This window comes from Penicillium robsamsonii (assembly GCF_028829455.1).
Source record: "Penicillium robsamsonii strain IBT 29466 chromosome Unknown utg000004l_segment0_segment0, whole genome shotgun sequence".
NCBI lineage: Eukaryota > Fungi > Ascomycota > Eurotiomycetes > Eurotiales > Aspergillaceae > Penicillium > Penicillium robsamsonii.
In genome coordinates, this window is record NW_026643222.1 from 622,087 (window position 1) to 647,553 (window position 25,467).

The 25,467-nt window shown below is 49.3% G+C and overlaps 12 protein-coding genes across 12 annotated transcripts; 8 read left to right on the plus strand and 4 right to left on the minus strand.

Moving 5' to 3' along the window:
* Window positions 1–120: 120 nt before the first annotated feature.
* N7447_007722 (uncharacterized protein) lies at window positions 121–411 on the minus strand (the record flags this gene model as incomplete). The annotated part of the gene is made up of 2 exons (XM_057231984.1): window positions 121–278; window positions 324–411. 2 exons carry the CDS (start codon window positions 409–411, stop codon window positions 121–123), a joined length of 246 nt encoding a protein of 81 aa, XP_057083749.1.
* A 113-nt stretch (window positions 412–524) lies between these two features.
* Window positions 525–3,231, plus strand: N7447_007723 (putative C6 transcription factor (NirA); the record flags this gene model as incomplete). The annotated part of the gene is made up of 4 exons (XM_057231985.1): window positions 525–605; window positions 664–718; window positions 767–2,150; window positions 2,202–3,231. The coding sequence occupies 4 exons, from the start codon at window positions 525–527 to the stop codon at window positions 3,229–3,231; spliced, it is 2,550 nt and encodes an 849-aa protein (XP_057083750.1).
* Window positions 3,232–3,572: 341 nt separating this feature from the next.
* Window positions 3,573–4,988, minus strand: N7447_007724 (serine/threonine-protein phosphatase; the record flags this gene model as incomplete). Its single annotated transcript, XM_057231986.1, has 3 exons — window positions 3,573–3,575; window positions 3,637–4,900; window positions 4,972–4,988. 3 exons carry the CDS (start codon window positions 4,986–4,988, stop codon window positions 3,573–3,575), a joined length of 1,284 nt encoding a protein of 427 aa, XP_057083751.1.
* A 468-nt stretch (window positions 4,989–5,456) lies between these two features.
* On the plus strand, window positions 5,457–5,876 carry N7447_007725 (uncharacterized protein; the record flags this gene model as incomplete). The annotated part of the gene is made up of 1 exon (XM_057231987.1): window positions 5,457–5,876. The coding sequence occupies one exon, from the start codon at window positions 5,457–5,459 to the stop codon at window positions 5,874–5,876; it is 420 nt and encodes a 139-aa protein (XP_057083752.1).
* A 353-nt stretch (window positions 5,877–6,229) lies between these two features.
* alg3 (dolichyl-P-Man:Man(5)GlcNAc(2)-PP-dolichol alpha-1,3-mannosyltransferase) lies at window positions 6,230–7,599 on the plus strand (the record flags this gene model as incomplete). Its single annotated transcript, XM_057231988.1, has 3 exons — window positions 6,230–6,356; window positions 6,416–6,939; window positions 6,997–7,599. The coding sequence occupies 3 exons, from the start codon at window positions 6,230–6,232 to the stop codon at window positions 7,597–7,599; spliced, it is 1,254 nt and encodes a 417-aa protein (XP_057083753.1).
* A 121-nt stretch (window positions 7,600–7,720) lies between these two features.
* N7447_007727 (putative eukaryotic translation initiation factor eIF1a-like protein) lies at window positions 7,721–8,197 on the minus strand (the record flags this gene model as incomplete). The annotated part of the gene is made up of 2 exons (XM_057231989.1): window positions 7,721–7,823; window positions 7,887–8,197. 2 exons carry the CDS (start codon window positions 8,195–8,197, stop codon window positions 7,721–7,723), a joined length of 414 nt encoding a protein of 137 aa, XP_057083754.1.
* Window positions 8,198–8,754: 557 nt separating this feature from the next.
* N7447_007728 (uncharacterized protein) lies at window positions 8,755–9,045 on the plus strand (the record flags this gene model as incomplete). The annotated part of the gene is made up of 1 exon (XM_057231990.1): window positions 8,755–9,045. One exon carries the CDS (start codon window positions 8,755–8,757, stop codon window positions 9,043–9,045), a length of 291 nt encoding a protein of 96 aa, XP_057083755.1.
* A 628-nt stretch (window positions 9,046–9,673) lies between these two features.
* Window positions 9,674–9,895, plus strand: N7447_007729 (uncharacterized protein; the record flags this gene model as incomplete). The annotated part of the gene is made up of 1 exon (XM_057231991.1): window positions 9,674–9,895. One exon carries the CDS (start codon window positions 9,674–9,676, stop codon window positions 9,893–9,895), a length of 222 nt encoding a protein of 73 aa, XP_057083756.1.
* A 1,626-nt stretch (window positions 9,896–11,521) lies between these two features.
* pkcA (protein kinase c) lies at window positions 11,522–18,083 on the plus strand (the record flags this gene model as incomplete). Its single annotated transcript, XM_057231992.1, has 11 exons — window positions 11,522–11,912; window positions 12,007–12,273; window positions 12,337–12,924; window positions 12,979–13,374; window positions 13,433–13,864; window positions 13,922–14,136; window positions 14,217–14,485; window positions 14,549–14,750; window positions 14,813–15,208; window positions 16,515–16,733; window positions 16,833–18,083. 11 exons carry the CDS (start codon window positions 11,522–11,524, stop codon window positions 18,081–18,083), a joined length of 4,626 nt encoding a protein of 1,541 aa, XP_057083757.1.
* A 460-nt stretch (window positions 18,084–18,543) lies between these two features.
* Window positions 18,544–20,025, plus strand: N7447_007731 (MATE family efflux transporter; the record flags this gene model as incomplete). Its single annotated transcript, XM_057231993.1, has 2 exons — window positions 18,544–19,167; window positions 19,225–20,025. The coding sequence occupies 2 exons, from the start codon at window positions 18,544–18,546 to the stop codon at window positions 20,023–20,025; spliced, it is 1,425 nt and encodes a 474-aa protein (XP_057083758.1).
* Window positions 20,026–20,286: 261 nt separating this feature from the next.
* Window positions 20,287–24,172, plus strand: N7447_007732 (tubulin-specific chaperone D; the record flags this gene model as incomplete). The annotated part of the gene is made up of 6 exons (XM_057231994.1): window positions 20,287–20,457; window positions 20,512–23,014; window positions 23,071–23,353; window positions 23,402–23,746; window positions 23,813–23,978; window positions 24,032–24,172. 6 exons carry the CDS (start codon window positions 20,287–20,289, stop codon window positions 24,170–24,172), a joined length of 3,609 nt encoding a protein of 1,202 aa, XP_057083759.1.
* Window positions 24,173–24,201: 29 nt separating this feature from the next.
* Window positions 24,202–25,326, minus strand: N7447_007733 (CE1 family esterase; the record flags this gene model as incomplete). Its single annotated transcript, XM_057231995.1, has 1 exon — window positions 24,202–25,326. One exon carries the CDS (start codon window positions 25,324–25,326, stop codon window positions 24,202–24,204), a length of 1,125 nt encoding a protein of 374 aa, XP_057083760.1.
* Between the last annotated feature and the right edge of the window lie 141 nt (window positions 25,327–25,467).

Genomic DNA, 25,467 nt, shown 5'->3' on the forward strand with positions numbered 1-25,467 from the left:
CGAAAATGGACATGGGCACACCTGGGCACTTGAGCAGCCATCCAGAGGCCAGCGATAACCACAGCTTGCGTCGTCATTGCTTGCATCCAATCATTTCAAGGGCATCACAAATTTCCAATCTCACCAACTTTTACGCTGAGCTTGTCCCCACCTCCACTGCGGGTCGTTGCAATCGTGGGGTACATGGTTCATTCTACAATCGCCACCAGGCCTGTATAGATCTTCAAGCGTAGCTGGTGCGTTCATGTTTCCTACGGCGCAATATCCGATCTTAGCGCCTGACTAGGCGGTCCGGATCGCTATGGATGGTCCTATAGACTAACGTGCCGACAGCCACCGTGTGTATCCTCGATCTAGCAAGCCACCATGTTCTACTAACGAGCTCTGTACTCTAAAAGATGGACATGCCATGTCGAGGTTTGGACCAGTCACCGGCAAACACGACCACTAGGCATGCGAAGAGTCCCCGAGGAGAAACCAGCACACGCACTTCTTGAACCGCACCTATCAAACTAACAGAAATCATGAGTGCCGAACGTGCCCAACCGTCCAAAAGACGATGCGTCAGCACAGCCTGTGTCGCCTGCCGCAAAAGGAAGTCAAAGGTTGGACTTTGATATTCCGATATTGAGATGTCACATTACTAATACGACCTGTGTGTAGTGTGATGGAAATCTACCAAGCTGTGCAGCTTGCTCATCAGTATACCATACACCTTGTACGTATCTCGTTTACAGGTAATACGAGCCTTGCTAACCCTTCATAGGTGTGTATGATCCGAACTCGGATCATCGCCGCAAAGGCGTTTACAAGAAAGACGCCGATACATTGCGGACCAGAAACACCACCTTACAGACATTGATACAGGCAATATTAAACTACGAAGAAGAGGATGCCTTTGAACTAGTACGTCAGATCCGTGCTTGCGATGATCTCGAAGATGTAGCATCTTCGGTGATAGCCCAAGAGAAGGGACTCATGTCTACGGATAAAGCAGCAAAAGAGTCAGCTAGCAATGAGGACATGGCCGAGATAGATCAATTCGAGTCTGAGCTGGCTGGCAAGATGAGTGAGCTCGTGCTTGATGGTTCTCGCAAATTTATTGGAGGTACCTCGAACCTCATCTTCTTGCCGCCAGGCTCCGAGCTGCACGAGTCTGCTTCGGTTCAAAACAACCTCATGCTCGATGCCGATAATCAAACACACGCTGTGAACCGGTGGACTGAGGTCACAGACGACGACTCTCTCATCAGTCATCTGATGACCATGTACTTTACATGGCACTATCCGTTCTTCACTACCCTATCCAAGAATATGTTCTACCGGGATTACATCCGCGGTGTTTCCAGTTCATACTGCTCTGCATTACTCGTCAATGCTATGCTAGCTCTGGGCTGCCATTTTAGCTCATGGCAAGGTGCTTTCGATGATCCCAAGAATCTTGCAACAGCAGGAAATCATTTCTTCAAAGAGGCCAAACGACTTATATTAGAAAATGACGAACATGAGAATGCAAAGCTTTGCACTGTTCAGGCATTCGCACTTATGTCTGTCCGAGAGGCGGGATGTGGCCGCGAAGGAAAAGGCTGGGTCTATAGTGGTCTCAGTTTCCGCATGGCTTTTGATCTAGGGTTAAATCTCGATTCGGCAAATCTTGGGGCGCACCGTCTCAGCGACGAAGAGATTGACGCCCGACGGATCACCTTTTGGGGTTGCTACATCATAGACAAGTCAGTCTACATTACCTTGATTATCTCTCAGGCCCCTCTAACGTTATACAGATGCTGGTCAAATTACCTCGGTCGTCAGCCCCAGTTGACCTCGACCAACGCTAATGTGCCCAAGTTTGATGTGTTGCCCCAAGAGGAAATAGAGTTATGGTCGCCCTACACAGATTCTGGAGTTAGTCACGAGCACACCCAAGCGTCAAGAACCAGGGCCGTCGCGCTCCAAATATCCAAACTGTGTGAGATCAGCGGCGATGTACTTGTGTTCTTCTACCATCCAACCGAACTAGAAAAAGCCCACCCCAAACAGTCAGAACTGAAGAAACTGAGCGATGTTCACACTCGGCTTGAGGCGTGGAAAAACAATTTGCCCAAGGAACTAATGGCAAAAGAAGGACAGCTACCACAAGTGCTTGTCATGCAGTAAGTCGATACCCGTGTACACGGTATTGCCTTCGCTAACTCTTTGCTTAGTATGTTTTACCAGCTTCAAATAATTCATTTGTACCGACCGTTCCTGAAGTATACCAAGGCCAACACTCCACTTCCTTCCCATGTCTCACCTCGCAAGATATGCACCCAGGCCGCCGCGACTGTTTCCAAGCTGCTGCGCATATACAAACGAGGATATGGCCTGAAACAGATCTGCAACATCGCCGTCTATATCGCTCACACTGCATGCACCGTCCATCTTCTCAACCTCCCCGACAAAAATGCCCAGAGAGACGTGATACACGGCCTCAAAAATCTCGAAGAAATGGCAGAGGGCTGGCTCTGTGCTCGACGTACCCTCCGCATCCTCGATATATCCGCAAACAAATGGCAAGTAGAGCTACCACCCGAAGCAATCTCCGTCTTTGAACGAACCCATACCAAATGGGGATCATGGGGCTCTTGGGACCAAGCAGCTTCCCCCTCAGCATCCGACGACTCTCCCAGCGCAAACTTGTTACATCCCTCTACAAGCCCTAGCCGATTTTCACCATCCAGCTTCCCATTCCCGCGTTCTCGCACCGACCCCATCGCCATGGTTGATACACAAATGGGCCATCAATACGGGTCACTCGCTGCCGCCCCATTATCCTTCTCCTCCATGCAAGGAATGCATCCACCTCAAGCCCAACGGCCCGACTTCGCCCCTCCCGAACCAACATACCTCCGGCCCCAAGTGGCCTATCAATTCGCTCCCCTCCCGGGATCCGTTCCGGCTCCTTCTTCCCCCCACCAGAACAAATGGTACGATGGCTCTGGGGCTCATATCTCACCCAAAAATGCGACGCCGACGTCGGTTGCATCCCCCGTGTCTGGGTATGACGGCACGGAAAACCTGGTCGAAGAGAGCCAGGACTGGTGGTCGAGAAATTCTAATGCTTATGGGATCGGCATGGATAGTTGGAGTGGTACTTGGAATGCTGCTCAAACCCAGCCTTCTCTCATGCAATACCAGGATGGTAATCTCATGTCTGTTGCTCAGCCTTCTGGTTCTGGCGATGAGCAGCCTTAAGCCCCATTGGAATGTCGACAGTTGGGTCACCCTTGGATCCTGATGACACGACTGGGTATGGGGATAGATGGAAATAATGGACCTTGTGTGATCCTTGACTTATAGGAATATCTCGTCCAATTTTTGATACCACTTTAGGGGATTTGTCTTGTCCCGGCGTTTATGGACGATCTACAATTTTGGCTTCTATGTTGCAGCACCTTATGACCAATTTACGGAAGACATTTATAGTATCAAAAGATTTGTCATAGATGATCATTAGTTCTCAAAAACCAACACCAAGGCGCAAAATGCTACTTCCATGGGAAAAAAGAGAGAGAAAAAAGGTGTATGGGATGGTATCACTAGACATGGATGTTAGTAAGATGATCTGAGTCAAGACGACAGAAGAAAAGAAGAGCTTACCAAGAAATAATCAGCGACAGGCTTCTTCGCAGGCATGCCCCTTGTGTCCTGCGCTGCAGCCTCAAAGACACGGTACCTCCTTCCAGGACTAACGACTCTATTATTGGTAACGCCGTTGCTCCGACCATATTCGCCGTTACTGCGAGCAACAGTGCCACCGCCGCTAGTGTCTTCACCCAGCTCAAGGATAGCGGCAACATTTCCACAACGGTAGCAGTAGTTCGGAGCAGACCATACAGTGACGATACCGCCATCAAACATCTCCTTGTATCCCTCCATAACAAGCTGGTGGGCACGCGCGACAAGGGACAAGCCATTGAGATGGTTGAACTGTTTGACGATATCGCCGCCGAAAAGGAACCCAGCCCCACGAGGACTCAATCCCCAGCCTTCGATCTCATCCGGATCTGACCAGAGCAGATCGCACATGGCACCTTCGTGTGGCACCTCTTGCTTGCGATCAATCAGCCGAATTTTATCGACAGAGTCAATGAGCGGTGACAATCCACCGTGTACACAGAGCACCGCACCAGTCCGGCTAGTCACGGCGCTACCGTTGCCATCGCCGCTCGCGCCTGTCCCCGGTGCCCCCGACCGTGAGGGCGTGGCAGCCTGGCCTGGAGCGGCGGAGATATCTCGTGGTGGGGATATATTTCTAGAATCTGTGGATGCATCGGAAGACGCACGCTGTCGCGCGCGGTACGTACTCATCGTGACTTGCCCTCTGGAATCCAGGACTTCTGTTTCCAGCTCGCTGTCATCGACCGGAATGCTTGATGGTGCTGTGTTGGAGGTGGGTTCTAGTTCTGAGCTCGCGCCGAGCACGATCGCGCCCAGGGCCAAGTAGTCGAATACTTCGCAGCAATACCGCCATACGTTCGCACTGCCGTATTTGCGAATGCACTCGTCGTAAAACCCATATACTGTTGTGATTTGGCGTGATTCGTGATTGCCGCGGATCAGGGTGATGCGGTCGGGGTATCTGACTTTCAAACAAAGGAGGAGAAGGAAGGATTCAAGAGAGTAGAAGCCACGGTCGACAAAATCGCCCATGAAAAGGTAGTTTGTATCGGGAACATCGCCGCCGACGCGGAATAGTTCCATCAAATCGTGGAATTGGCCGTGGATATCGCCGCAGATGGTTACGGGAGCGTCGACGGACACGACATTGCCTTCTTCGATCAGGAGTTCACGCGCCTTGTAGCAAAGTTCGCGAACTTGGCTTTCGGGGATCAGGCGGCAGGCCCGCAGCTGCTCGATCGCCCTGTTAGGCACAAAACATTAGTTTGATGGTGAACGATGGGCGTCTAGAAACTTGAGGGGTTAACGCCGTACCGGTCTAGGTCACTCATGTTGTAGAAAGAGGGAGGGGGAAGGAAAGGAGGACTGTATTCAAGTCTAGAAACCTCCAAAGAGATATCAGATGGCTCAGTTTCCCCTTGAAAAATACAGTCTCATCTTCGCGAAGCTATGATGCGCGACGCAGAGACTTGAGAGAAGCGGAACATCCAATCACGCGGGAGCCAGATAAGATTAGATGCACCCAGAGCAGCCCTTCCACGCTGCCGTCCACGGCTCTTCTCTCCGCCCGCTCCCCTTTGAATCTCCCTTCACATTTGCTGTCGGGGGTCTAGAAGCCTGTCAATTTGAACAATTATCATTGAACATTCAATTGACCTCCTTGCCTGCTATTTCTTCCCGACTACACCAGCCAGCCCAGTCCGAGCCCTCCGATGGCCTGAAAAATTCCAGAAACAGTCGGCCACGTCCACCTCGTCTCAATTGAACATCAATAATTGTTCGCTCTCATCACATACACAATGCCACCGCATCTACACCCTCGGTCGCGGTCGACCACCGGCCTGTTCGCCGGCACCCTCCTAGCATCTCTTCTAGTTGTCGGCATGCCGCACGTCTTCCCTTGCCCATCCCCACGACGCACCTTTGCCGATTCGGAGATGACCATGACAGCCGATGGTCAACAAGTGCCACGCATCCGACGTAGACGACGGAAGGATGTTGAAGTGAGCCCAGACGGTAGTCAGCCGAGTCAGCCCACACCAGTTGTTGTGGACGAGGAGGTCTCGACATTCCTCCAGATGGAGGAAGAAGCAGAGAAACTCTCGCACATCAATCGAGAGTGCCCCGTTCCCAAACCCAAGGGTGTTATAGGGGAGTTGCTGGGCTTCCGAGCGAATGCTCAGCACCAGCCCACCACCATGTCTGAAGGGGACCGATAATGCGTGCACATCGACACGACAGTCTCCTTCCAACTTGTTGCATTTTGTTTTCTCGGCTTGTTTAATGATACCATGGATTTTGACAATAAGGGTTGGGTGGATCGGTGGATTTTCGGAAGAAAGGCCATTCTCAAGGTCCCAGAGCGAGCTAGACCTACAACATATATGTATTCTCTATGTACAGTGAGATGTATAAAAGCAAATACCAATTGTATTAAGACTAGAAAGAATCAAAAGTTATATACTTTCCTCGGCCAAAATATGTTACCTTCCAACTTATAATGCGAGCGTAGGCGGAGCTAGCTCCGGCCACCTTGAATATTCTCCCCGTCAACCATCGAGCGTATCTCGCCATGGCGTTAACAGCCAAGAACTTCGCCTACGACGTGCTCACCAATCATCGACATACAAGATGGGTTGGACCTCTACTCATTCTAGGCGACGCGCTGCTCTGCGCCCTCGTTATATGGAACATCGCCTGTAAGATCGCGCCTAGGTGTCGCGTACTGAACCAGACCCAGCTAACCAAGCAACTACAGACACTGAGATTGACTGGTCCACATATATGCAACAAGTCTCTCTATACATCTCCGGCGAACGCGATTACCTCCTGATCAAAGGCTCAACCGGTCCCCTCGTCTACCCCGCCGCCCACGTATACATCTACACCCTCCTCTACCACCTCACCGATGAAGGCCGTGATATTCTCCTCGGGCAGGCACTCTTCGCCGTGCTCTACCTCGCTACGCTGGCTGTGGTAGTTGTATGCTACAGACAAACGAAGGCACCTCCTTATCTTTTCCCGCTCCTTGCTCTGTCCAAACGCCTGCATAGCATATTCGTCTTGCGCATGTTCAATGATGGCGTCGCGACTTTCGCTATGTGGCTTGCTATCTACCTGTGTATGAGACGCAGCTGGACGGCGGGAATTGTAGTGTGGTCTTTTGGGGTTGCGATTAAAATGACACTTGTGTTGCTTGTGCCTGCTATTGCGGTCATCACTCTTCTCAGTCTGGGGTTGGTGCGAAGTATTTCGCTTGGGGCTATGGCTGTCCTTATCCAGGTGAGTTCTTAGCAAATCAATCGAGTTATGGGAGTCGGCTAACACAAGATACTACAGGTCCTGCTTGCGGTTCCCTTTCTCCAGACTAATAGTACAGGTTACCTCTCTCGGGCATTTGAGCTGTCCCGCCAATTCTTGTTCAAGTGGACAGTGAACTGGCGGTTTGTAGGGGAAGAAACGTTTCTGTCAAGAGAGTTCTCTGTGGGTCTGCTAGTGCTGCATATATCCTTGTTGGCTATCTTCTTCAGAAACTGGGTAAAACCTTCTGGGTCGAACATAGTTTGCTTCCTCCAGGATACTCTCCAGGGACGTCAAAAGACAGTTCCGCTCTCAAAATCCTTTACCATGACCGTGATGCTGAGCTCACTCGCCATCGGCTTGCTATGCGCCAGGTCCTTGCATTACCAGTTTTTCGCGTATCTCGCGTGGGCTACCCCCTTTCTCCTCTGGCGCGCAGGTATCCACCCAGTTCTTATATACGCCATATGGGCGCTGCAAGAGTGGGCTTGGAACGTTTTCCCCAGCACAAACGCAAGCTCGGCGGTTGTGGTGTTGTCGCTCGTGGTCCAGGTTTTTGGCGTGTTGTTCAATGGCTCGAGCGAGGTAGATAAGAACAGTGACAAGGGGAGCAGTGGTAGCAAGGCGATTGTCCAAAAATGAGAGATACCCCGGCCTCAATTCATAAGGTGTGCATATTTCGAGAATCATCATAGCCCAAAACCCCTGTGTACCGTAGCGGCTGCCATTGAACAAACGCTTGGTGCCTTTAAAAGGTGATCATTCAGTCTGACTCGTCCGAAGAAGGCATTTGGCCCACACGCGACTCTTCCTCGTCGTCAGAGTCGGACGCCATTACAACCTGCTGTTTCACGAATTCCTTAGGCCTGTGGGAAATCAATGCCAATTAGCAAATGAGTATGTGGCTAATCTTAATTAAGAAGACATACCAAAAGGGAGCCTTTCTCCACGCCTTCTCGTCTCTGACAATATTGACAATTTCCCCTCCAATTTTATTGTCACGCTCCTCCTGGCCCTTGGTGTCGACCACGACGTACGAGCTGCGCTTGATCCAGATGGCCGAGCGGAACCGTGCGGGCAATTCGACCAGCATCTGCTTCTTGTCTGCTTGTTCGATCAAGTAGATGTTGTTTCCGGTCGCTTTGATTGCTTTAACGATCTGTTGAGTGTCGGATAGCTCGCTTGGAGGGGTCAAGGTTCCCTCTGCTGTAGCCAGCATCTTTCGGCGAGGTGGTCCCATTGTTGAAGATGCACGGTATTTAAAATGATGGATGTTATAAATGCAGGGACAGATCAAGTGTAGGAGAATGTTGGAGGGAAGGATTCTCCGGAAAATAATTTGATCTTATCGGCAGGGCGGGTTTCCCCTGCCCGCATTTACTCTAGGCCCTTGTAATCCAGTTAGCATTTCGATGAAGAGGCTTACTTATTCAGTATTCCTAGAATCTACGGTCATGTATGATCAGATACTTACTAAATACAGCAATATCCTTTACGAGGCTCACTTGATCTGCAAGCTTCTCGGTTCGGCCTACCCAGTCGTGGGTCCCCAAGATGAACTAAAGGCCAGACGCCCTCAGACTACGAATTGAAAGACTTTGAACTGGTTAAGAACTCAGTTTGAGTCTATATATCTCGCGAAATTTGGCAATGTCATGAATGACTGGGCTCACCCGTAGACGTTTCCTTGATTCCTATCAAACAGCACTAATAATGAGTTTAAACACCGCTCTTCGGAGAACTCGTGGCCGTTTATCATTTCAACAATCTGCATCTCTGAATCATACAACAATAACCATGCCTAGGGGTCCCGGTTCAAACAATGGGCGCGTCTCCAAGACCTCTGCCCCTACCCGGTCGTTGAATGAGCCAAATATCGCCGCGTTGAAACGAGAGATCACCGCAGCTAATGATCAAGTGCAACAGCAACTGAACAGCCCTCCAGCTCGTCCGGCTCGTGTAGCTCCCAAACCGCTTGATGATACACAAGAGAAAGTCTTGATTCAGTGGATTCGGCAGGTGAAGGAGTTATTCTCTCTTCCTATGGGACCCCTCATCACGATAAGTACGAATCAAATTCTGAACTGACGGGAACGACACAACTATCAGCAAGGCATGGGTTGAACGCTTCATCAAGGGCCTACTAGATGACCTAAAGCCACCCAAAACACGATCAACCAAGAAAAAAACGTCTCGATGCATCAGATCAAGAGACTTTGAAGCTTTGGTATGAACGGCTGGGGGCTGTGATTGCCGACGTTTGCCCAGAAAATATCTACAATTTCGATGACACCATCTTCCAATCGGCGAGGGAATGAGACCTCGAATGGTCATTACTAGGAGGGTCTACGTCCCTTACCTAAATAGAACCTACTGTGAATGGATAACCACGATCGAATGTATTGCCGCCGATGGGTGGGTAGTCGACCCATTGACTGTTGTTCAAGGTGACTCCGATTTTGAGCACTGGTTTAGCTGCGAAGGAACTCGCGGTGGAGCTCTATTCATGATGAATTCAAGCGGTTGGGTTGGCGAACAGGCTGCATGCGAGTGAATCGAGTCTTTCCATCACCAGACCAAGGGTCGCGCTCCAGATGGTCAGCCTCGGCTCCTACTCTTCAGGGGCCAACCTCGATATTTGAGTTTCAAGTTCCTCGACTTTTGCGAGCAACACACGATTATTCCCTTCATCTTTCTGTCCAATATAGGACACCTCATGCAGCCTTTTGACGGCAAACCATTTCAAGGTTACAAGCAGTATTGGAAAAGTCAAGGGGTTTCCCCCGGAATTGACGATGTCGACGAAGAGAAAACATACTTCTTCCAGGGCTTCTCTACTGTCCGCGAGACGTCATTCAACCCCGATGTTATCACGAACGCATGTGCCGACAGAGGCATTGTGCCAATTGATCAGTCCAAGGTCGGCCAACCACTTTGAGAGCACACGTCCCCTATGACGATAGGTGCGCTGTATGATGGATGGGCTAGATTTCCCCCAAGTAGTTTCCAATGTGTTTCTTATCCTGTCAGTATATCTTTTCAACTTTACGGTGCAAAATTTGCTCGAATTTAGTCATACACTTGAGGAAATTCAAATACTACGCAATATTGGTCAAAAGTGACACAAGCCTAGGATTGCGATGGTGCAGGACGCCATGCATACTCTTATTACTACGATTGGTTGAGATAGCATCCATGGATGCTTATATGCGGATGTTATCAGCAAAGGATAAGACATATGATCTATTTGTTGCATTGCATGGGAGTCCCTTTAGGGTTCAGCTCTCGACACCCAGTCCAGCCTTGTATGACCCTCGCATTCTAAGGTATTATATACATGTATCCTTAGTCTGGTACCTTCAATTCAGACAAATGTCACTTAAATGAGATTCTAAAATGGCGGCTAGAGCGCAAAATGAACAACCTCGCTCCTGCTTCATGCATATTGAATATCAAAGGTTATCCCAGGTTATACATAGAAAAGTCTCTTGCACAAAGTATGCTTTTGTTTCCCCCCTTTTTCCGCCCTCTACCTACCTATAGAACTGAGAAGGGGAACGAAATATCTAACACCACTGAGAAGGCTACTAAAGACATCATAAGGCCTGATAAGCGGCCGTCTATTCTTGTACTCTTAACCGGATATATCAAGCGAGGGAGTTCGTTCTTGGTCTTGTCGGGCTAACAATTGTACGATCTAATGCCCTATAAATCGGGCTCTGCATGATAATGGTAAATGTAGGATCAATACCCTTTGTATTCAATCATACAGAACCTTAGCCCTACAGTGCATTTGCTGCGTCTTCATCTATTGGTTGTGAAACCAGTGACATCACCGGTTTCAGGCGAAAAGACAGAGAGATGACCAAGTCATCAGATACGAAGACCTCTGGGATGTACCGAAAGCGACTGGGGTCCCTATTATCCCTCAATGTATGCAGTAAGATGTGCCCAATGGGAAAGTCTGGACAAAGCGGTGATTCCGATGCAATAATATACAAAGTGAAGTGCCAGGTGTGTTGAAACCGTTCCGGCTATTGTCGATCAAAAGGGATCGGAAGTATGAGGCGTGTCTGTACGATGTTAGTATAGGAGTCATTTAACGGACATATAAGGGTTGGATATAGATATATAGAAGAATCTAAAAATATTCACATGTAAATAGTGGACTGTTACCGTTAACTGTTAAAACGTTCGCCCCTTCCTTATCGGAGGTGCGTGGTAGTACGGACCTCTCAGTAACCACCCGCCTGGACTTCTTTCCGGGATCTAATTCATCTGGTAAATTTCGAGGATTCTCTCCGTTTTTACCTCTCCAAATTTGATCCTTTCTTCTTTTTCCCCCAGATTTTTATCAATTCAATTTCGGCTGTAAGTCGACTGGACGATCATCGCGGGCAGTCTGTCTCACATTTTCCGAAGTGGCATTACCCGCGCCCGTTGCGCCCCTTGTCAACAACAGCCCCGCGAATCCTCTCCCACCAACAACCCACCTTGACCTGGCGCAAGCGCACCCTTGAAATTTGAGCCAGCCTTGCTCTTTGCTCTCGTCAGACCTGCCATCATGGATGGGGACGAGTTGATCGCCTCGGTCTTCCGCAAGATCGAGCGGGAGAAGGCCCTCATCACCGCTGCCAGTAACATGCGGCAGTCGACCGACAATCCCCTCGTGCAACAGAGAGTCGACGCCAACATTCGCGATGGCCGCAAGAATATCGCTTACCTGGAGGAGAAAATGAGAGAATTGCAAATCCGTCAGATGAACCAGGAAGGCGGCTCACCTGGTCAGCGCGGAGGCCCGGCTCCCCCGCCCAAAGACCCCGGATACGCTGGCGAGCACGGTGATGGTCACTACCCTCAAGGTGGCTCTGGCTCGATGCCATCCGGTGCCCCATACTCCGATCCCCGACCTCATGCTCCGATCCCGAAGGCGAGGCCCAACTACACGAAGCTAGGTACGTTTTTGTATACTGCTCCTGCCAAATCCCTCAAAAATGCTGCGCTGAGCTTAAATCGCTTGGAATGCTAATATGAATGATTATGTCTCAGATCTGATCAAGTATGACACTCCATATCTCGGACCGAAGATTCAACTCATGCTGTCTCAATTGGAGTTCAAGCTGAGCGTGGAAATGCAGTATAAAGCCGGTATCGAAAAGATGGTCCGCCTGTACCAGGATGAGGGCGACCGAAAGAGTCGAGCTGATGCCGAGGGCCGTCGCATTGAGAGTAACCAAAAGATTCAGCTTTTAAAGCAGGCTCTCAAGCGATATGAGGATCTTCATGTTGATATTGAATCCTCCGATGCGCCAGACGGTATGAACAATATAGCAATTTTTCTGCGACCATAATGATACATGGTTACTAACTAGTGTTCAGATGAGAGTCTTAGTAGCCCGAATATGCGCAAGCCGCTGACAGGTCTGCTGACAATGCGCATCCATGCGGTCAAGGACGTGGACCATGCGGCGGGCTCGCGATTTTCGCGAGGACCAGAGACATACATTGTCGTCAAGGTTGAAGACACGATCAAAGCGAGAACCAAGGCCACCCGAAACGATAAATGGCTGGACGAAGGCTTCTCCATGGATATCGATAAGGCAAACGAGATCGAATTAACTGTTTATGACAAGTCGGGAGATCGCCCAGTCCCAATCGGTATGCTGTGGGTGCGCATCTCTGACATCGCGGAGGAGATGCGTCGCAAGAAAATCGAGACGGAGCTTAATGCATCTGGCTGGGTATCCGCAGATAAGATGGGCGATAGCGGATCCCCTCGACATGACCAAGCTGGTTCTCCCATGGGTTCTTCGCATGGCCCTAGCTCCGGAGGACGCCCGGGCACCTCGGGGCATGGTGGACATGGACACCACGGTGGAGAGAGCTCAAATGCTCCCCCGACTGTGATGATCGATTCATGGTTTGCTCTGGAACCGGTTGGCCGAGTTCAGCTTCAAATGAGCTTCGGTAAGACTTGCATTAACCCACAAAGAAGCAGCCTCATGTGCTAACTGGATATAGCCAAACAATTGAAGGACCGCCGTCCCTTTGACATTGGTCTTAACCGTCAAGGTGCTGTGCGCCAAAAGAAGGAGGAGGTTCACGAGAAGCAAGGCCACAAGTTCGTCACCCAGCAGTTTTACAACATTATGCGCTGTGCACTGTGTGGAGAATTCCTCAAGTATGCTGCCGGCATGCAATGTGCGGATTGCAAGTACACCTGCCACCGCAAGTGTTACCCCAAGGTTGTCACCAAGTGTATCAGCAAAGCCAACTACGAGACCGATCCGGACGAGGAGAAGATCAACCACCGCATTCCCCACCGATTCGAAGGCTTTTCCAACATCTCGGCGAACTGGTGTTGCCACTGTGGCTATCTGCTTCCCTTTGGGCGCAAAAACGCCAAGCGCTGCTCTGGTAGGCATATTACTGACATACTAGCTTCTTTTCTAGTCCATACTGACCTCCTTTATAGAATGTAGTCTTACGTGCCATGCTCAATGCACTCACCTTGTGCCCGATTTCTGTGGAATGACGATGGAAGCCGCCAACCAAATTCTAGAGACATTGATTCGCACCAAGCATCACAACAAGTCTGCCTCTGTTAGTTCTGGCCTCAGCAACCGTACCCTTCGAGCAGGCGGTCCGCCCCAGCCCGCTCAAGACAACGCTGCCCTCTCCTACCCCCAGAAGCCGATGGAAGGACCCTACGGGGCTATTCCTAGACAACCCTCCGCAGAAGCGGTAAACGCTGCCACTAACTCATTCATGACTCCACAGTCACCAACAGCTACACAGGCTGCGCAGCGCCTACAGATGCCACCGAAATCGCCCACTGGACCTGCCGCCGCCGCCGCCGCCGCAGCCGCCGCGGCTACCGGGCTACGTAGCCCCCAGCAAGCCCCAAGTATGCGATATCTGATCATGCATTGAAGAGAGAATATCAGTACTAATCAAATCTTAGCTGAAATGGGCCGTCCTATGCCGCCACCCCAGGCACCTCCGCAGCCTCAACACGCCCATTATGACCCATCCGCTTATGCAAATTTCCCGCATCAGCCTCCTCCCCAGGCTATGCAGAAGGTGCAGCCTGCGGCTTACCCAATGGCCCCGCCTCCGCAGCCCATACATCAGCAGATGCCCCCGCAACAGCAAGTTGCCCCCCTGCCAAGGACGACGGTACAGCCCAGGCAAAGGCTCGCATTGGATTGGATCACTTCAATTTCCTTGCTGTTCTCGGAAAAGGTAATTTCGGAAAGGTCATGTTGGCTGAAACAAAGAGCTCCCGCAAGTTGTATGCCATCAAGGTACTGAAGAAGGAATTCATTATCGAGAACGATGAAGTGGAGAGCACCAAGTCCGAGAAGCGTGTTTTCCTGATCGCAAACAAGGAACGTCACCCCTTCCTTCTCAACTTGCACGCTTGTTTCCAAACCGAAACTCGTGTTTATTTCGTCATGGAGTATATCAGTGGTGGTGATCTCATGTTGCACATTCAGCGTGGCCAATTCGGCCTCAAGAGAGCACAGTAAGTCCTGTTGTTTAGTCTTTGCCCTGTTTTTGAAGGTTGGAAAGGCTCACGTGTTTTTAGATTCTATGCCGCCGAGGTCTGCTTGGCACTCAAGTACTTCCACGAGAACGGTGTCATCTACCGTGACTTGAAGCTCGATAACATTTTGCTGACCCTGGATGGTCACATCAAAATTGCTGATTATGGTCTTTGCAAGGAGAACATGTGGTATGGTGGTACAACTAGCACGTTCTGTGGTACTCCTGAATTCATGGGCCCAGAAGTAAGTGGGATCAAGTTTGATTGTGTCTTTTTGAAGTACCGATGAGCTGACTCTTGTTATAGATTTTGCTGGACAAGAAGTATGGACGGGCTGTGGATTGGTGGGCGTTCGGTGTTCTCATCTACCAGATGCTTTTGCAGCAGTCTCCGTTCCGTGGTGAAGATGAGGATGAAATCTACGATGCCATTCTTGCCGATGAGCCTCTCTACCCCATTCACATGCCTCGCGACTCCGTTTCGATTCTCCAGAAGCTGTTGACTCGTGAGCCCGAGTTGCGCCTGGGCTCCGGTCCCACCGATGCCCAAGAAGTTATGTCTCATGCCTTCTTCCGCAACATCAACTGGGATGACATCTACCACAAGCGGGTCCCCCCGCCATTTATCCCCACAATCAGCAGTCCTACCGATACAAGCAACTTCGACCAGGAGTTCACCAGTGTGACACCAGTCCTGACGCCTGTACAATCTGGTAAGATCTTTTTTGGCTTTTCGTATGCTGGAAGATGAATTGTAACTAATCGACTTGTTAATTTAGTGCTTTCGCAAGCCATGCAGGAAGAATTCCGTGGATTCTCCTATACTGCTGACTTTGCTTGATCCCACCGATGTGTGATCGGGATAATTATTGCTTGCTTGGACACCTGTCACGAGTTGTTGACGAGGGTGTCAATTCGGTCTACGGGGGGTTTAATGCCGACATGTCCGGTTTCTTTAGCGCGCCGCGGGTCTCCCGCCAGCACCTCATGTTCTTCAAATTGCTTCAACATACCCAATCGCAGTTTCGTTTTAAGTGCCGGTGTGGACCGGATCTCACTGACATGCTTTTGACCGCCGGATACCATGGTCAATGAAACCTCCAGTTTGCTTTTGCTCGATTGCTTTGTGTGCTTATCTAAATTGCTTGCTCTATTTTTCCCCTTCCAAGTTCTTTTTTTCTAAGTTTTCCTTCCGACTGGTCGGGTTTATGACTTCATTCTATGTCGGGCATTTGATGTTCAAAAAATGAGAGGGGATGGGTTCCCATATGGGAATTGCGTGATGTGGTTTTCAAGAGAGTTTGATGAGAAATGACGAAGTTTGAAGATCTATGAAGATACCGTAGATCCCTGCAGGGATTCGTGCGCATTATGTCTGGTATTATGTTCTAGCTATTCGTGGTAGGGAGAGAAAGAGATACAAATACGAACTAAGCTATCCCACCTGTCTAATTTGTCTAATTTGTCTAATTTGTAGTTTGTATAGATGTGATGTCAAATTCCGGGATGGGACTCTCAAGTCGAGCACCTACAGGTTTCTTTCTACCTTTGTCCTCTCTTCTTCCAGATGTCTTTTCCAATTTACCACATCTTTTTGACTCCTCTTTTCTTTGTTCCAGAAATAGATCAAGCTACCGAGGTCTATTTCAAAGATGCTGCCAAAAAACAAACACCTATTTCGTCGACGCTTTCGAGCCTCAAGTAAATCCGCCGAGGCCGTGCCTTTGAGCAACAAAGAGAACCTGCTCTCGGGAAACAAAGAACACACCCTCAGCCCACTCCAAAGGTGAGCCAACCGTCGTCGCGCTCCCATCCCATCAAGAGACGGTTCAAGAACGTGTCTCACCCTGTTGATGGGAGACCCATCAACAGGGGTGCTACCAAAAGTCGATAATATCAAATATCATATCAACTTCTCTGAAAGTTCAGAAACGGGATCCCCTCCAGCCTGGTTTAACGAGACTTGGGACAACGACCCTAAAATTCGACACTTGCTGTGTAAAGACTAGGTTCCTCGCCGCCTGGGACTTTTCGCAACTTACTGCATCCCTCGCCACGAACCAAAGACTATCATCAATTCACGCCCTTCTCCTTCTCCTGCTACCCTGGTCCTGTCACGACCGGCGGTTGTAGCTTCAACCCTCGACCATTCCAAGGAGCCGGCAAGCTCCTCAGCGCTGTACACCGTTCCTGACACGATTGCTCATTTTAACGAACAGGGTCAGATGGTAAGTCTTGTGTTTATCATAGCTTATTATATCACTTTGACCTTAGTTATCTCTCTCTCCAGTCCCTACTCACTTGCGTCTTACTGACTTCTATACTAGGCGGCCTCGGCCCAAAAACGAGTCTTCCTCGCCGATGAAACAGAGCATCATCACCCGGATAAGCGAGTTGAATTTGAGCCGGAGAACTCTGCAACTCATGGCGAGCAGCCCGAAGACACCGACGTCAGTGAGGACGAAAATTGGGAAACGGACCCGCCGTCTTCCCCTGAATACAAGATTTATAGTGCGAGTGATGATAGCGATAACAGCGATTCTTCTTCCTCGCTATGCGTACAGCGATCGAAGAGGGCTCCCTTGAATCCCTCAGCCAAGAACGGCCGCCTGGTAAAGCCAAAAGCCAAAAAGGCCAGGAAGAAGAGGGGATCTGATTCGGATAAGTCAATGTCTGAGCCAAGTGACCTCGACTATGAGAGCGAGGAAGAGTACTTTGTCCTGAGAGGAGAGCGCGAGGATATACTCAAGAATAGGCTGACCCGAGAAAGGGCTAAGCGTCTACTTGATGCTGTAGAGCTCCCTCAAGGCCATGACCTGTCACCAGACGAACAGCGGACTGCCCACCAACTTCTTACTCGTGGCTGCATGCCGACCATTCACAGACACTGGGAGAAAGATTTCTCTACCCTTCCAGAGTCGCTGTTCTTTTCTGGGGTAGATTACAAAATCAAACTTAACGAATTTAACTTCGTCCTTGGAAACGATCAGTGTTCCGAATTTTACGCGATTCGTGCCTTTCAAGAGCTTCTAAAGATATGTGGCAATGTGAGGGACTACTGCAATATCCTTGATATCAGTCCTGAGATCTATATCAAGAAATCAATAGAGAAATACTTGCGTTGGGCATTGAGCGATGCCGGTGTCAGAGTCAAGCCGGACACAACCCCTGTGCACGTCATCTATTGCAAACGTGACGACGAAATGTCAAAAGAAGCCTTTGACAAAGTTGCTACAATATTGAATAAGCTATCCGATACCTGGCAGAGTCAACTCGCTGCACCCCATAATGGCGAACAAGCCTGGCCGGCATTGATCGCCCTCGTCATCTGTGGACCTGTTCTTTCTGTCATCTCTCTGGACACCAATCCCCATCCCCAAACCCTAACACATGGACTCAAGTTCCTTGGTCATTTCGATCTTGCAGATCTTGATAATGATGTCTGGAATACCCTAGCTGTCGCGATCCTCATCATGCACATCAAAAGGACCGTGGCCAAGCTCGCAAAGGCCTACGGTGACAAGTTTGTGACCTCGACCTTTGACCTTGCCGTAGATTCCCTGGATCCCGATCGTTAATGTCCGTCGCACGGTGTCACAGATCTGTTAGTACTGTAAAGCTTCTATACATATCACACAAAGAGATCAAGGGCGCTACGTATCAAATAAACCAGGAAAAAGCAATATTTTCTCACGGGCATTTCTCGAACAAGTTTGGAATCTTCAATTGGCAATTTAGCATGTGAACTTTGAGCCATGTATAAGTAGTTTGCTGAATGACATGTTATAAATGTACTTGATGTACAAAGTAGATGATAGGCCCATGCTACGGGGTAATATAGTGGAATTGTCGCGACCAATGCAAGGATTGATGTGCTTGCAGATCTCCGCTTTTGCTACTGAATGCTTGTTTTCCCCTTCTGTTTTTAAATGATCCTTTGAACGACCTCTGTATTTCCATGAACTCGATTTGAAGAATATAGTGTGCTGTTGGGAATTCGGAAAGCTCCCAGCGCCCTGGAAAAAAAAATCTTTCACGATGATTTCGGAAGATCATGCCACAGAATCCTCACCTTTGCTGCGCGACATCGACCCAGAAGCAGTAAATAGTTCCAAGAAGTCAGGATGGCGACAAGAATTAGCAATTATCTCGCGATACTCGGCCCCCCTCATGATATCGCTCCTACTTCAACATGCATTGACCGGTTCTAGCATTCTCATGGTGGGCCACCTGGGGAAAAGAGAAATTGGCGCTGTGAGCTTGGCCAACATGACTGCCCAGATCACTGGATATTTTGTCTTCCAAGGGCTAGCAACATGCTTGGATACTTTATGTCCTCAAGCATATGGCTCAGGGAATTTGACCATGGTCGGACTTCACGTTCAACGACTGACGCTTTTCATGCTCGTCCTCACGATCCCAATTGGTGCTATATGGTGGAATGCGGATCAAATCTTTCTTCTCATTCTACCGTCTGAGTCTTACGAGACGGCTCTTCTCGCGGGTCTGTATCTGAAAATTGCCATCGCCGGCGCTCCAGGTTATGCGTGTTTTGAGTCTGGAAAACGATTTTTCCAGGCACAGGGATTGTTCAGTGCCAGTCTGGTGGTTCTATTGATATGTTCTACATTGAATATTTTCATAGGATGGCTATTTGTTTGGGTATGTTATTCAACCGTACAACTCCGAGCTATTCACTAATATACCATTTTTTCCCAGAGACTGCAATGGGGCTTCATCGGTGCGCCTATCGCCGTTGCGATCGCAAACAGTCTTCTGCCCGTATTTCTGGCACTCTATGTCATCTTCATCAGGGGCTCTGAATGCTGGCACCCTGTTTCTGTGGAGATGTGGCGTGGCTGGGGTCCAATGTTGCAGCTTGCCATTCCAAGTTGGTTAATGATCGAAGCCGAGGTCCTCGCATGGGAAATCATGACGCTCGTTTCGTCCCATCTAGGCGCGACCGAGCTTGCGGCCCAAGCTGCTATATCGACACTTTCAGACTTTGCATTCCAAATTTCGTTTTCAATCGCTGTTGCTGGTGGCACACACATTGCCTATCTAATCGGAGCAGGCTTCCTCCAGCGTGCGGCAACATCAGCCAAGGTGATGGTTCTTGCTTCATTCGGTGCTGGTATCACAAATATGCTTGTGATTATTGCGCTCCGGGGAGTCATCCCGGGCCTATTTAGTGATATCGGCGAGGTCTGGCACTTGATCTTCTTCTTGCTTCCATTGGGTGCCGTCGTCCAAATTCCTGATGCTGTGGCCACTTCCTTGAATAGCTTGCTGCGAGCTGTAGGGCGACCGGATCTAGGTAGCTATGTTCAGCTCTCGATCTACTACCTCGTGGGACTGCCCTTGGGCATTGCTTTCGCGTTTGTCTTGGACTGGAGCATTTTCGGACTATGGTGTGGAATTCTTATCGGGCAGTCGATCATTGTGTCGATCGAGGGCTTTTATTTCTGGAAAATGGTGGACTGGGCGAAGGCATCCCGAGAAGCGGTAGAGAGGATGTGATCATGGAGAGAGCTTCTAAAGGTTGAGCCATCGACGGGTGGGATAGCTTCAAAAGCCATAAAATATATTGTACCATGCACGACGAATACAAAATACATCTTTCTTCCTCGTCTACTTGTACACCTGCAGACGAACTCGCATGGTGAACTAAATCGTAAACTTTTCTTTTATATACTTAGGCGTCACATGACCGGTCCCGCTGTTGACGCTATTCCCAACACTGCAATCTTCAAGATGCACTGCATCACCCAGCATTCCACCATGGACGCCGCCGAGGATCGAGACGTGAAGCTTCAACGGGCCTCTGGGGATTTGGTGTCCGAGTTTTCGGCAAAGCTACCCTCGCTATTGTGGAGAGCCCAAACTGGGACTCCCATCCGCACCCCACGTAAATGGGCGCAGGTCACCAAAACAGAGAAGCTTGTCAGCCTTGTAAGACTGCACCGCATACATAATTATCTTCCCATCTATTGATCATATATACAGCTTGAACCCTTTCAAGAGTGGCCTCAGCTCTTAGATCCACATTTGCAGACGTTGCTGCCTCCATTAGTGGACGCTTTTCTAGCATATCTGGTCAAGCACCGCACCCAATATGGCTCTGTTTCGGTGAAGTCATCCCAGACAAGAAATCAATATCCCCTACCAAGAGCCATCTGCAGGTTACTTTACACTTTCTGCAAAGTCCGTGGCGTCAAAGTGATTAGTAGGTTCTTAAACAATGAGCCGAAATATCTTGATTCAATGCTTCGGGCCTTCATCGAATGGGATGCGGTCCGGCCAACCAATTCTGAAGAACTGGTTGAATCTGAACCCCAGCGGCTCATCTGGGAAGAACGCTATGTGATGCTGGTTTGGCTCTCACATCTTCTGCTTGCTCCTTTTGACCTGTCGTCTTTATCTGATGATACCATTCCGGTGCCCTACGACAATCTGCAACAGTTGACTTGGTTATCATCTGAGACTCCTATGGTCGCCAGGTCGGTTCTTTCTTTGTCGTTGCACTATATCGGTGCGCCGGGTAAAGAACGCGAGGCAGCGACAGCACTTTTAGCACGATTGGCTTTGCGTGGAGACATGCAAGCGCTCGGTATACTAACTGGCCTGACAAAGTGGGCATTTGCTATAATTCAACCAACCGAGAACGTCGAATCGCCCTCTGTCTACGTCTGTATTGGTATCCTCACATTCATTGCTCGCTTGAGCGCATCGGGCCAGGTAGAGGAGTTTGCTCCCTTGATCAGCTATGTCTTCCAGCAGACTCTTAGTGTATCTCAAGGGAAGTCTTCAGTCTCTGCAACAATCCAGTTTTCAGCGTTGGCCAGAAAGATTGTTGTCAAGATCCTTCGCAACATCACTGGCATGGCCTTATCTTTGAATGAGCGAGATGACGGCCGCACCACGGATGATGTGTTGTCGACCATATTGGAAGAAGCAATCGATCATTTCTTGGTCTCCTTGGCCGACAAAGATACACCCGTGCGATTTGCCGCGAGCAAAGCACTCAGCATTATCACATTGAAATTAGACCCAGAAATGGCAACCGAGGTCATAGAAGCGGTCATTCACGCGTTGGGAGAGAATATTCTGTTTGAAAAAGATGATGGCTCCCTCATGACGACAGCGGAAGCGCGGAGGATTGGCCCACACACCCTTAAACGTAATCTCAGTGCAGTCGATGCCCAGCGATGGCAAGGATTAATCTTGTCACTGTCACATTTACTTTTCCGCCGGGCACCTCCCATTCACCAACTACCTGAGATTCTTCAATCACTTGTGGCTGGTTTGGGCTTCGAGCAAAGGTCTTCTACTGGCAGCTCTGTGGGAACTGGTGTACGAGATGCAGCATGCTTCGGTATTTGGGCCATGTCTCGAAAGTATACAACACGAGAACTCATGGCGCTGCAAGCCCAAATAGTATCATCGAAATCTGGCCAGGAAGAGGTCGATGTTCTGCAAAAGCTGGCTGTGGAACTCATTTGTGCTGCCTGTATTGATCCATCTGGAAACATCCGACGCGGGTCATCTGCTGCGCTACAAGAGTTGATTGGTCGTCACCCCAATACCATCGCGCAGGGCATCCCCCTTGTGCAGATTGTGGATTATCATGCCGTTGCACGACGCTCTCGTGCGCTAATTGATGTCACCAAAGCAACAGCCTCTCTAGATCAGATTTACTGGACTCCACTTCTGGATGCTTTGTTGGGTTGGAGAGGTATTGGTTCTCCAGATGCCGAGTCTAGAAGATATGCGGCTAAGTCTATTGGAACTTTGAGTATGCAGGGGCAATTCAAAACCATGAATCTGGTCCTGGATAAATTGCTGCAAATGTTTTCCAGCATCTCTCGCAATGACGTGGAATCACGACATGGCTGTCTGTTGTCTATTGCTGCGACAGTCGATGCTTTTACTTCCCAATGGGAAGCATCAGCTGAGAAGAGAGATATCCCGGAAGCCAGGGCTGTTTCCTCTCAAGTAGCCAACATCTGGGATATTTTTGGTTCTGCATCAAGCCCTACCGATGATGACTTGACCTTCCAGACTTCGCGCCCTGAGTTGACAGCAGAGGCATCATCTTGCTTGATCTCCTCCCTCTCTCAGTCTACTACCACGATTGGCCTGGCTCAGCCTTTACAACCACTTCTGAATCGAGCACTCCAAATCCTCTCCCTCTGTGTCTCTCGAAGTGATGATGTCTCGATTGAAACATCTTCAACCGCCTTGGCGCAGATGTTCCCTCTCCTATCACCATCAAAACAGGAGGAAACTGTGCGTACTTGGTTCACTCATCTCCGTACTTCATGGCGATTGCCGACAGGTCGCGGTCAAATTCTAGCACTCGGAACAGTGTTCAAGCAACTCGGAGCACAAAGTGATGTCCAAGAAGACATCGTCACCGAGATCCTTCATTACACTGGGAAGGAAGAGCTCATCGAGAAACGAGTTGCTGCTGTGAAGTGCTTGGCAACCAGTATCTTGCCATATATGGGTATGTAATATCCCTTGTTTACTGGCTGGTACGGAGATGGGCTAACAAAACCTTAGCTTCCACCGATGCAATTGCGAGCAACTTCGTGGAATTCTTGAATGATTATACCACTGACAGACGAGGTGATGTTGGATCTCTTATTCGAGTCGAGGCAATCCAAGCAGTCGGGTCTTTGCTTCGACGACAATTGGACTCAACATCACGCTCACCACTTATTCAAAATTTGATTGGGTGTCTTTGCCGCCTTGCGTGTGAAAAGCTTGACAAAGTCAGACTTCAAGCATGGCTTTCTCTGCAAGGTTTCTGGGAATCAGCAGGGGATCTACCTCCACTTCAAAGGTATCGACCAATAAAGCAAACTTTTATAACGGATGCTAACAGAAACAGAAAATTCGAGCACTTCAGTCATGTTTCGTCACAAGAGTACTTCGCTCAGCTACTTACCCTGCAGGATATCGACTGGCTTCGTCTTCCTTTGTTACAAGGACTTGCTACCTCTGCTATCTCAGGAGCAGAAGGTCTCGTCCGAGCATCTCGCTCGGCTTTGACTCAATTCCTCAATTCCCAAGCCCAACCCCGACACCAGGAGATATTGATGGTCTTCTTGCAGGATCTTTCTACCATCCTGGATGATAATCTTCAAGATGACCGGTTTGCCATTCCTGCCGTCGAGTTTGTTGCATTTTTAATTGACAGCTATATTCCTGTTATCCCCGAAGCTTTAGGTCCAAGGTTTGTCAACTCGTTTTCTGTTTCTTATATATCTTTATCATTCACTGACATCTTATTTCTCTTTAGTTTCCGAAAACTGTTCACACTAGTCCAGAAAGCACATTTCAGATCCGCAAATATAGCTCGATTGGAAGCTGCAGTCAAAGTCTATGCTGCATTATCAAGGATTGACTCGTTACGAGATGGTGTTCTGAAGAAGATGACTGGACTGCTTTTGCATCCTTTCCCAAGGGTACGCTCGACTTCAAATCAATGGATTTACGGTACTGACAGTAAGATTTTTAGGTCCGATCATGCGCTGCAGAATACCTGTTTGTTGTGACAGACTCTGATATTGTCAAGTACGAAGACTGGTCTGCTCTGCCTAAAGAGCTCAAGCCCCAGGTGGATAATTTGAAGGTCGTTTTTTCTCTGGAAGGAGGCTAAACATCAGCTCCACAGATATGCTATGGAACTCAAATGTCTATCAAGTTAAAAACAACCGCTGAAGCTATAAGATACAAAGCATGGATGGACATGGGGTGTAAAAGCTTTGAGCTTTGGTTCTCGTCTTGAGTAGCAAAGGTACCATTAGTAGTACCATTAGTACTTGGTCCGGCGGGTGTGCTAGACTTATTCAAGTGATCCTCCTCGAAAAAGTTAAATATGTATCCGGTCGCATTGAAAGCCGACTTGCCCAACGGGCACTGAGGGGAGTTTCGCAAATAGTCATCATTGCCAACAGTACTCGGCCAGCAATGGCCGTTTCCAGTCTCGCGATAATGCTGAACAATACCTTTCTTCCCTTTACAGTCCCAGGAAGCATGCCTTACAAGCGGCTTTTCAAAGACAGTCTCATTCCTGGCCCACTTCGCATTGTCCCCACATCCATTTCGGCTCGCCCAGTCCTGTAGGATATCAATGACAGGTAGCTTAGGAACAAGGATTTCCTTCGTGTCACCATCGATAGGCGCCGTCGTATCCATCGTACCATGGATCTCCAAGAAAGGATATCCCGCGTCCCGCTTAGCGGGGGCACACGGCCCCACACCCTCTATATCGTCCGTATCATACCAGGCGCCGCCGACAGCTGCAAAGGCCGCAAACCGGCTCCCAACCGTGGCGTTGCAGGCAATGACGCCGGTGAAACCACCGCCATTCGACTTGCCTGTCGAATATACTCTGCTTGTGTCGATGCAAAGGGATTCTTCCATGTGCGTGAGCAGATCATTGGTGAAGTCTAGATCGTTGGGACGCGACGTATCTGCAAACGGGTTGGAGAGCCAGTACCCATTCTTGCTGTCCGGGTAGACGGCAATTCCGTTGGGGTTAAATTCCGGGTTTGAGAATTGGGAGAGGTTTTCTTCCTCTAGCATGTCGCGCGTCGCCCCGTGGAAGGAGAAATATACCGGCGTTGGTTTGTTCTTGTCATAGTTGGCCGGGATGTATAGTCTGTATTGCCGGTCTGTGTTTGAGAGGGTGAGGTTCCGACTTGATCCTGCTGTTGGGAACTTGGCAGGTATGTCTTTGCCGCAGCCTGCGGTTTTGGCTGTGCTGATGCTCGCGAGGGCTGTGAGGGATAGTAGTGTTGCGAAATGCATGTTTCGGATGGGTGCCTAGGTAGGTGGCTAGTTGCTTGGTGAATACATGGTTATATTAGGGAATTAAGAGGTACAACAACCCTTGAACATAACATATCACGGGGCGCCTGGGGTCTCAAGTAAGGTATGAATAAGGCATCC